The 11,410-nt window shown below is 33.0% G+C and overlaps 1 protein-coding gene and 1 long non-coding RNA gene across 2 annotated transcripts; one reads left to right on the forward strand and one right to left on the reverse strand.

Annotated features, from left to right (window-relative positions):
• The first annotated feature begins 1,555 nt into the window (after window positions 1-1,555).
• ppic (peptidylprolyl isomerase C) lies at window positions 1,556-11,328 on the forward strand. Its single transcript, XM_067394230.1, has 5 exons — window positions 1,556-2,063; window positions 2,506-2,619; window positions 2,703-2,796; window positions 9,441-9,625; window positions 10,754-11,328. The coding sequence occupies exons 1-5, from the start codon at window positions 1,965-1,967 to the stop codon at window positions 10,880-10,882; spliced, it is 621 nt and encodes a 206-aa protein (XP_067250331.1). The 5' UTR covers window positions 1,556-1,964; the 3' UTR covers window positions 10,883-11,328.
• On the reverse strand, window positions 2,649-9,205 carry LOC137026762 (uncharacterized). Its single transcript, XR_010895923.1, has 4 exons — window positions 9,108-9,205; window positions 8,422-8,523; window positions 2,870-2,916; window positions 2,649-2,778 (listed from the first exon to the last, which is right to left on the reverse strand). It is a non-coding gene; the product is annotated as an uncharacterized lncRNA (long non-coding RNA).
• Window positions 11,329-11,410: the final 82 nt, after the last annotated feature.

An 11,410-nucleotide genomic window follows, 5' to 3' on the forward strand; every position in this document is an offset into this window, starting at 1 on the left:
CATCATCTTCATACATGATGGAACATGGTGAATTATTTGTCTGAAACCATAATGCATGTTGCCATTAACCATATACTTACATGTAAAACAACACGTATTTCAGTCTGGTCTCTGTTTTGAAGCATCTTCCTCCTCATTTCCGTCTGTATGCACTGATCTCAGACCTGCAGGAAGTAAATATACTCACCGAAACGGCACATTCGAGCCAATTTCACAGGGTTTCCCAGTAAAAATTGAGGTTGGAGCCAATGATTAGAGCAGCCGTCAGCACTGAAACCATTACGGCGAGTCCTCCAGGGGCACAGGCTCTGAGATGAGCTCTGGTGCTTTACATGGCAGCGACCAGCAGTTTAATGAAGCGGCACTTGACCTGATTAAGGGCCCCGTGGCCCCTAGATTGTGTGCTTGAGAATAACCCAGATTCGAACAGGCACCAAATATAAAAGAACGCAAATAAAATACATGATTTTTAAGTCCTGCGTAAATAAAGGCTTTTCACAGCTATAGAACCAACATAAAAGAAGATTTTAGTGAATAGTTCTTAAAAGAACCATTTTTCTTCTTAGAATTAAGAACATTTAATAATATACACTCTTAAAAGATTAGTTCACTTAAGAATGAAAATTTCCTGATAATTTACTCTCCCCCATGTTGTCCAAGATGTTCATGTCTTTCTTTCTTCAGTCGAAAATAAATGAAGGAAAACGTTCCAGGATTTTTCTCCATATAGTGGACTTCACTGGGGTCCAAATGTCAGTTTCAGTGCAGCTTCAAAGAGCTCTACATGATCCCAGACGAGGAATAAGAGTCTCATCTAGAGAAACCATCGGACATTTTCTAAAAAAAATAAAATAATTTATATACTTTTTAACCACAAATGCTCGTCTTGCACTGCTCTGTGATGATCCACGCATGACGTAATCATGTTGGAAAGATCACGCATGACGTAGGCGGTTGGACCCCAGTGAAGTCCACTATAAGGAGAAAAATCCTGGAATGTTTTCATTCATTTATTTTCCACTGAAGAAAGAAAGATATGAAGATCTTGGATGACATGGAGGAGAGTAAATTATCAGGAAATTTTAATTCTGAAGTGAACTAATCCTTTAAAAATGAAATTTTTTTATTGACATGAATAGTGCCATCAAGAAGGAATCTTTCCATTGCATAATAGTGGGAAATGGTTCGGTAACACTTTATTTTACAGTGTCATTGTTACACATGTCACATGTAGTCACTGTAGTAATAACTATAAATTATGCATAATTACATGCATTTAACCCTAAACCAAACCCTCATCCTAACCCTATCCCTACAGTAAGTACATGTAGTTAATTAGTATTACTCTGTGTATTTGCACTGTAACACGGTCACCTTAAAATAAAGTGTAACCAATGGTTCTTTATTAAAATGTTCATCACACTAAGAAAAATGGTTCTTTAAGGGTGACCAAAAATGGTTCCTCTAAATGGCATTACTGTGAAAAAAAACCCTTTATTTTTAAGAGTGTAAAGAAACTTTTTCCACTACAAAGATGTTAAAGGTTCTTCGCCACAAAGCCAACCTTTATTTTTATGTTTCTGTTGGGTTTTTTTTACATGGCAGAATTATTATCATTTATTATTTCAAACGTTTTTAGAAATCCAACCAAAACCAGCAGAAACTTGGAAAGTCTTGGAACAGCAAATGTTTCAATGTGCCAAATCTCTTATAACTGCAATTTTTCATCTTAAAGCTTGGAGAACTAGTCTTAGTATCCAAACGGGTGTGTTCTTGTATTTTAGATGATGTGTGTGTGGCACGTCGCATTTTTTTGTTATTTTTTTTAGTAAATTCCTCAGACATTGCGCGCCGTGATACGCGCACGCGCGCCCTGGAGGAGGAGCGTCATACAGGAAGACGCGCGCGCCACTGAACCCGCTGATTCTCTTCAGTCAAATCTTCGCTCACATCCATATTCAGAGATGCCTCAGCTCTGGCACGCGTTTACTCTCCTTTATTTGCCGTTTTTAGGCAGCGCCATTGATTTTAAAACGCGGAGGGGACCGCAAGTGACGGACAAGGTGAGACGCGCGTCCTGCTGCGGCATTTTCTGCCAACCGAAGCGCGACGCGTCCTGCAGCATCACAGCGAGAAGTTGAACCTCAAAACAGTCATCCATACACACAATCATGAATTAAACCTGCGGTGCATCTCTGTTTTAGTCTTTTACGCGTTGACAGATCGTTGTATTGTGCGCATGCGTGTTTGTAAATGCGTCTCTTCATTCCATCTCACATTATTAATATTTATACAGGGTGAATTCAGGGTGACTGGGGCACTTTTTCCAAGTAATCTCAATGGTAAAAACTGTCCCAATCACCCTGAATTCACCATATCGAATACTTTTTATATATACTTTATATATATTCTGCTTTTTTCTATATACACACACTCACACTATATAAACCACATATATATACACAGTGCTAAACCGTCAGGTGTATTGTGCTCTTCATGCTGCAGGTGTTTTTTGACATCACTGTCGGAGGACACGAGGTTGGCAGGATCGTGATCGGTCTGTTCGGAGAAGTCGCTCCTCTGACCGTGCAGAACTTTGTGGCTCTTGCCACAGGAGAGGTAGATCTCACATCATACACACATCTGTGAAAATACATCAGATCCACTGACTGACGACAGGCTAACACTCATCCTCTCTTCAGAAGGGTTACGGGTACAAAGGCAGCAAGTTCCATCGTGTTATCAAGGATTTCATGATCCAGGGAGGTGATTTTACAGCTGGAGACGGAACAGGTGGTGAGAATAACACTTTCTTCATATTTAGGATGTGCGTTGAGCTTTAGGAATGAAAATCTGTTGATTTACTCACCCTCATGTGAGTCCATAGCCATATGACTTTCTTTCTTCTCTGAAACACTAACAGATGTTTAGGAGAATGTGTAAGTAAAATGGCTGAGGTATGTTTTACATGGATCATTTGGAATGAATCTGGTTCAATTTCAGATTCTGAAATTTGTTTATGTGAACACAAAACTTCAGCGCATGTGCAATACTGGACAAAAAACACACAATGATGTCATGTTTATTTGTAGTTTAAGCCTTGATGACTTTATTTTTTTTTTAAAAAGCTGACGTATATATCAGAAGAGCTTCCAGGATAACAGGGAACGTTCTCAAAATGTTCTCTCAAAGTTATGAAGAAATACTCTTCCAGTAATGTTAATAAAAGTAATTTTTTTTTAGAATTGTGAGATATAAAGTCAGAATTGAGTTATAAAATCAGAATTGTGAGATATAAAGTTATAATTGTGAGATATAAAGTCAGAATTGTGAGATATAAAGTCAGAATTGTGAGATATAAAGTCAGAATTGAGTTATAAAATCAGAATTGTGAGATATAAAGTCAGAATTGCGAGTTATAAAGTCAGAATTGAGTTATAAAATCAGAATTGTGAGATATAAAGTCAGAATTGCGAGTTATAAAGTCAGAATTGTGAGATATAAAGTCAGAATTGAGTTATAAAATCAGAATTGTGAGATATAAAGTTATAATTGTGAGATATAAAGTCAGAATTGTGAGATATAAAGTCAGAATTGTGAGATATAAAGTCAGAATTGAGTTATAAAATCAGAATTGTGAGATATAAAGTTAGAATTGCGAGTTATAAAGTTAGAATTGTGAGATATAAAGTCAGAATTGCGAGATATAAAGTCAGAATTGCGAGATATAAAGTCAGAATTGTGAGATATAAAGTTAGAATTGTGAGATATAAAGTCAGAATTGCGAGATATAAAGTCAGAATTGAGATATAAAGTCAGAATTGAGTTATATAGTCAGAATTGCAAGATATAAAGTCAGAATTGCGAGTTATAAAGTTAGAATTGTGAGATATAAAGTCAGAATTGCGAGATATAAAGTCAGAATTGAGATATAAAGTCAGAATTGAGTTATATAGTCAGAATTGCAAGATATAAAGTCAGAATTGCGAGTTATAAAGTTAGAATTGTGAGATATAAAGTCAGAATTGCGAGATATAAAGTCAGAATTGCGAGATATAAAGTCAGAATTGAGATATAAAGTCAGAATTGAGTTATATAGTCAGAATTGCAAGATATAAAGTCAGAATTGCGAGTTATAAAGTTAGAATTGTGAGATATAAAGTCAGAATTGCGAGATATAAAGTCAGAATTGCGAGATATAAAGTTAGAATTGTGAGATATAAAGTCAGAATTGCGAGATATAAAGTCAGAATTGAGATATAAAGTCAGAATTGAGATATAAAGTCAGAATTGAGTTATAAAGTCAGAATTGAGTTATAAAGTCAGAATTGAGTTATAAAGTCAGAATTGTGAGTTATAAAGTTGGAATTGGGAGATATAAAGTCAGAATTGAGTTAAAAAGTTAGAATTGGGAGATATAAAGTCAGAATTGCGAGATATAAAGTCAGAATTGAGTTATAAAATCAGAATTGTGAGATATAAAGTTAGAATTGGGAGATATAAAGTCAGAATTGAGTTATATAGTCAGAATTGCAAGATATAAAGTCAGAATTGGGAGATATAAAGTTAGAATTGCAAGATATAAAGTCAGAATTGCGAGATATAAAGTCAGAATTGAGATATAAAGTCAGAATTGAGATATAAAGTCAGAATTGAGTTATAAAGTCAGAATTGTGAGATATAAAGTCAGAATTGCGAGATATAAAGTCAGAATTGCGAGATATAAAGTCAGAATTGAGATATAAAGTCAGAATTGAGATATAAAGTCAGAATTGAGTTATAAAGTCAGAATTGAGTTATAAAGTCAGAATTGTGAGATATAAAGTCAGAATTGAGTTATAAAGTTAGAATTGGGAGATATAAAGTCAGAATTGCGAGTTATAAAGTCAGAATTGAGTTATAAAGTTAGAATTGGGAGATATAAAGTCAGAATTGTGATATAAAGTTGGAATTGGGAGATATAAAGTCAGAATTGAGTTAAAAAGTTAGAATTGGGAGATATAAAGTCAGAATTGCGAGTTATAAAGTCAGAATTGAGTTATAAAGTCAGAATTGCGAGTTATAAAGTCAGAATTGAGTTATAAAGTCAGAATTGAGTTATAAAGTCAGAATTGAGATATAAAGTCAGAATTGCGAGATATAAAATCAGAATTGCGAGTTATAAAGTCAGAATTGCGAGAAATAAAGTCAGAATTGAGAGATATAAAGTCAGAATTGAGTTATAAAGTCAGAATTGAGTTATAAAGTCAGAATTGTGAGTTATAAAGTTGGAATTGGGAGATATAAAGTCAGAATTGAGTTATAAAGTCAGAATTGTGAGATATAAAGTTAGAATTGCGAGATATAAAGTCAGAATTGAGTTATATAGTCAGAATTGCGAGATATAAAGTCAGAATTGCGAGATATAAAGTCAGAATTGTGAGATATAAAGTCAGAATTGCGAGATATAAAGTCAGAATTGCGAGATATAAAGTCAGAATTGCGAGATATAAAGTCAGAATTGCGAGATATAAAGTCAGAATTGAGTTATATAGTCAGAATTGCGAGATATAAAGTCAGAATTGCGAGATATAAAGTCAGAATTGCGAGATATAAAGTCAGAATTGCGAGATATAAAGTCAGAATTGCGAGATATAAAGTTAGAATTGCGAGATATAAAGTCAGAATTGAGTTATAAAGTCAGAATTGAGTTATAAAGTCAGAATTGAGTTATAAAGTCAGAATTGCGTGATATAAAGTCAGAATTGCGAGTTATAAAGTCAGAATTGAGTTATAAAGTCAGAATTGCGTGATATAAAGTCAGAATTGCGAGTTATAAAGTCAGAATTGCGAGTTATAAAGTCAGAATTGCGAGATATAAAGTCAGAATTGAGTTATAAAGTCAGAATTGAGTTATAAAGTCAGAATTGAGTTATAAAGTCAGAATTGCGTGATATAAAGTCAGAATTGCGAGTTATAAAGTCAGAATTGCGAGATATAAAGTCAGAATTGAGTTATAAAGTCAGAATTGAGTTATAAAGTCAGAATTGAGTTATAAAGTCAGAATTGCGAGATATAAAGTCAGAATTGAGTTATAAAGTCAGAATTGAGTTATAAAGTTAGAATTGGGAGATATAAAGTCAGAATTGCGAGTTATAAAGTCAGAATTGAGTTATAAAGTTAGAATTGGGAGATATAAAGTCAGAATTGTGATATAAAGTTGGAATTGGGAGATATAAAGTCAGAATTGAGTTAAAAAGTTAGAATTGGGAGATATAAAGTCAGAATTGCGAGTTATAAAGTCAGAATTGAGTTATAAAGTCAGAATTGCGAGTTATAAAGTCAGAATTGAGTTATAAAGTCAGAATTGAGTTATAAAGTCAGAATTGAGATATAAAGTCAGAATTGCGAGATATAAAGTCAGAATTGCGAGAAATAAAGTCAGAATTGAGAGATATAAAGTCAGAATTGAGTTATAAAGTCAGAATTGAGTTATAAAGTCAGAATTGTGAGTTATAAAGTTGGAATTGGGAGATATAAAGTCAGAATTGAGTTATAAAGTCAGAATTGTGAGATATAAAGTTAGAATTGCGAGATATAAAGTCAGAATTGAGTTATATAGTCAGAATTGCGAGATATAAAGTCAGAATTGCGAGATATAAAGTCAGAATTGTGAGATATAAAGTCAGAATTGCGAGATATAAAGTCAGAATTGCGAGATATAAAGTCAGAATTGCGAGATATAAAGTCAGAATTGCGAGATATAAAGTCAGAATTGCGAGATATAAAGTCAGAATTGAGTTATAAAGTTAGAATTGGGAGATATAAAGTCAGAATTGCGAGTTATAAAGTCAGAATTGAGTTATAAAGTTAGAATTGGGAGATATAAAGTCAGAATTGCGAGATATAAAGTCAGAATTGCGAGATATAAAGTTAGAATTGCGAGATATAAAGTCAGAATTGAGTTATATAGTCAGAATTGCGAGATATAAAGTCAGAATTGCGAGATATAAAGTCAGAATTGAGTTATATAGTCAGAATTGCGAGATATAAAGTCAGAATTGCGAGATATAAAGTCAGAATTGCGAGATATAAAGTCAGAATTGAGTTATAAAGTCAGAATTGAGTTATAAAGTCAGAATTGAGTTATAAAGTCAGAATTGCGTGATATAAAGTCAGAATTGCGAGTTATAAAGTCAGAATTGAGTTATAAAGTCAGAATTGCGTGATATAAAGTCAGAATTGCGAGTTATAAAGTCAGAATTGCGAGTTATAAAGTCAGAATTGCGAGATATAAAGTCAGAATTGAGTTATAAAGTCAGAATTGAGTTATAAAGTCAGAATTGAGTTATAAAGTCAGAATTGCGTGATATAAAGTCAGAATTGCGAGTTATAAAGTCAGAATTGCGAGATATAAAGTCAGAATTGAGTTATAAAGTCAGAATTGAGTTATAAAGTCAGAATTGAGTTATAAAGTCAGAATTGCGAGATATAAAGTCAGAATTGAGTTATAAAGTCAGAATTGAGTTATAAAGTCAGAATTGAGTTATAAAGTCAGAATTGCGAGATATAAAGTCAGAATTGCGAGTTATAAAGTCAGAATTGCGAGATATAAAGTCAGAATTGCGAGATATAAAGTCAGAATTGTGAGATATAAAGTCAGAATTGCGAGTTATAAAGTCAGAATTGCGAGATATAAAGTCAGAATTGTGAGATATAAAGTCAGAATTGTGAGATATAAAGTCAGAATTGCGAGTTATAAAGTCAGAATTGCGAGATATAAAGTCAGAATTGAGTTATAAAGTCAGAATTGAGTTATAAAGTCAGAATTGAGTTATAAAGTCAGAATTGAGATATAAAGTCAGAATTGCGAGATATAAAGTCAGAATTGAGTTATATAGTCAGAATTGTGAGATATAAAGTCAGAATTGCGAGATATAAAGTCAGAATTGAGTTATAAAGTCAGAATTGCGTGATATAAAGTCAGAATTGCGAGTTATAAAGTCAGAATTGAGTTATAAAGTCAGAATTGCGAGATATAAAGTCAGAATTGCGAGTTATAAAGTCAGAATTGCGAGTTATAAAGTCAGAATTGCGAGTTATAAAGTCAGAATTGCGAGATATAAAGTCAGAATTGCGAGATATAAAGTCAGAATTGAGAGATATAAAGTCAGAATTGAGTTATAAAGTCAGAATTGAGTTATAAAGTCAGAATTGTGAGATATAAAGTCAGAATTGCGAGTTATAAAGTCAGAATTGCGAGATATAAAGTCAGAATTGCGAGATATAAAGTCAGAATAGAGTTATAAAGTCAGAATTGAGTTATAAAGTCAGAATTTTGATATAAAGTCAGAATTGTGAGATATAAAGTCAGAATTTAGAGATATATAGTATGAAGTTATATATGATTGACAAAATAGTCCGATTTAAGAGTTTACATACTTTATTTTTCTCTGTTGATCGGATTATTTCAGGTCTTCATATCCAGTCGAGCTCAGTCGGATCAGTTGAGGTGTTTACATGAAGGATTTTCAGTCAACAATCCTATTATAAACATATTATTTAGGTGCATGTAAACATAGCTAGTTTAGAGAAAGTTGTGAAGTAAGTTGATAATATATAGCGATAGAGACTTAAACATACAAGGTCACGTAGTAATTTTTAAAGAGTATATTTATTCCTTATTTAGGCCTATATTACATATGATCTAAATATATTAATGTTCATTGAAACTAAGTGCTTAATAACTACTGTTACACTAAATTTGCAAGTGTGTAATGGATTAATAAAAATATAGATCATATAATTATACATATCATATATAAATTATATTATCATTGAAACCAGACAATTTCATCGTTAAATATTTGTTTTTACTATATAATGAGCTTTAATTTGGAGGAAGAGAAACTGGGGGCGTGACTTTATTGTGTTGGGTGTGTCAGTGTCACTTAGCTTACGTCTGATTGGTCCAATTTCAGTTTGAGATCTCTAACTCAGAACATAACCTGCCCTGGAGCAGGTTAGCCGTGGAGTGTAAGTAACTATGGTGATGAACGCCGCTAAAAGCCAAGTCACTTTCATGGTACCTAAAACCCAGGATTGGCACAAACTAATCTGAAACTTACCTGGCTAGCCAGCGAATCCAGCTTCATGGTACAGGCCCCATGTGACTCCAGTCATGTGATAGTTCAGAAACCCTTGTTAGTAGTGACACCAGTGGCCGTTGAGTGAACTGCAACAGCAACTTACTGTGAAACTTTTAAGTTTCGTTACAAGCTGTTCACACACTGGCAATAAAAAAGAAATACGTGAAAATTCATACAGATAGCTCCTTTAAATAAACATTCACTTAATGTGACGCGTATTCAAGAGGTGTAATATAATTCCTCGCACAAAACTCTGATCATCTGTAATGAATAGTGACAGCAGAGACTCTTATCCTCAGTTGTGTGTTTCAGGTAAAAGCATCTATGGAAACACATTTGCGGACGAGAACTTCAAGCTCAGACATCTGGGCGCAGGCTGGGTCAGTATGGCGAATGCCGGGCCCGACACCAACGGCTCTCAGTTCTTCATCACTTTAGCCAGAGCGCCGTGGCTGGACGGCAAACACGTGGTGTTCGGCAAAGTCTTGGAGGGGATGGTATGATTCCTGCAGAACACACACACATTTAGGGCCCTATGATTTCAGACAGAAACACAGAATCCAGTCATGAAAATGGAATTTTGGATAAATAAATCAAAAGTATTGCTGCATGGACTAGTGTCTGTGAATTTTAAAGCCTAAAAGACTACTAAATGGGTTATGACATGGATTTTTAAAAATTATTTTAATATGTTCTTTGAGGTTCACTATAGTATTTATGTATTATGCATGTGAAAAAACAATTATTTTCAACCTTCACAAACTCAAAGGTCTTCACTGCAACCCGCCAAAATAAAAAGTTCGGTTTAACTTGAAGAAATTGTGACAGAAAAATATTACTATTGTACAGTAGAATGCAATTCTTAAATAATAATAAAATTATTAAAACTTTAATTTTTTAAGGAATAATCACAACCCTGACACTAATAATCACAATCATAATTTTTATTGCATGTTTTATTTTTTGTATTAAATCAAAAATCCAGAAAAAAATTAAAACAGAATTTCTGAAAAAATAATTTCACAAGGTCCAATTATTGTTCAATAAATAAATAAATTATTAAGTTGATACAATTTTAGATTTTTAATGATTAAAATTGAATTAAAGGATCATTAAAATGGAATCCAGAAGAATAAAAAAACTGAATTTGTAAAAAATAAATAAAACAGAATTTCAAAAAAAAAAAAATTAAAATAAAATAAAGGGCCATATTGTTGTGTAAAAAAAAAAAAAAAATCAATAAATGATTAAGTTGTTAAAGTTTTAAGAATTCAATTGATTAGACATGCTTTTTAATTATTACAATTTAATTAAACCATCAAAATAGAATCCAGATGAATTAAAACAAAAAACAACACAGAATTTCTAAAAAAAAAAAAAGAAAAGAAAAAAAAGGGCCCAATAAATGTTATTTAACAAACAACAATTTTCCAATGATTTCTATTAATTAAGCTTTTTGATTTAACCATTAAAATCAGGAAAAATAAAAATGGAAAAAACGTGTTTTTTTGGGATCTGTTTCCTAGTACAGACACAAAGACAGAGTGAGTGATGTCACTAGAGTAGTAAACCAATAGCAGCGGAAGACATCACTCATCAGCGGTGTGTGTGTGTGTGTGTCTCAGGCTGTGGTTCACACCATTGAACTCCAGGACACGAACGATCGGAACCTGCCGTACACCGAGTGTGTGATCGTCAACAGCGGGAAGATCAAGGTGAAAGAGCCTCTGGTGGTGGAGGTGGAGGGATGGTGAATCACTGATGCTGTACGTCTGATTTATGCTTCATGTCAATATCTGCGACTGTATTTTTCTCCATCGTGTCGTCATTAGATTATTCTCTAACCACTATGCAGGCATTTTTTGTATCATATCAGTCCATATGTGACGTGATCTAACGTGTGACGCCAACTCTCTCCTCACTGCGCAGCACTTTATGATCTGCTGTAGGAGTGTAACTGCAGAAATCAACCTGTTAGAAACACACAGTGTTTATTATCATCTGCGAGTGCCATAAGAGACACAGACTTGAATTCTGTTCGAGATCTTGACCATTTGAATTATCACTGAATTTTGTTTCGAATGACATTTAGATCCGTTAGAATAAGCTGTATTTAAATGTATGTAAATTTGGTTCATTTTGACCTTGTAGTCTGATTTTTATTTAAAAACTAAATGTATGTACTGTATGTATGTTTTTATCAATATATGTGTGTATATTATATATATATATATATATATATATATATATATATATATATATATATATATATATATATATAT

Source organism: Chanodichthys erythropterus, chromosome 9 (assembly GCF_024489055.1).
Source record: "Chanodichthys erythropterus isolate Z2021 chromosome 9, ASM2448905v1, whole genome shotgun sequence".
Lineage (NCBI taxonomy): Eukaryota > Metazoa > Chordata > Actinopteri > Cypriniformes > Xenocyprididae > Chanodichthys > Chanodichthys erythropterus.

What these genes read in the sequence shown, in the direction of transcription:
- ppic (XM_067394230.1), top strand. Translation starts at nt 1,965, where the DNA reads ATGCCTCAGCTCTGGCACGCGTTTACTCTCCTTTATTTGCCGTTTTTA. An exon ending in TGGCTCTTGCCACAGGAGAG is followed by an intron (nt 2,620 to 2,702) that starts GTAGATCTCACA and finishes TCCTCTCTTCAG; the next exon opens with AAGGGTTACGGGTACAAAGG. An exon ending in AGCTGGAGACGGAACAGGTG is followed by an intron (nt 2,797 to 9,440) that starts GTGAGAATAACA and finishes TGTGTGTTTCAG; the next exon opens with GTAAAAGCATCTATGGAAAC.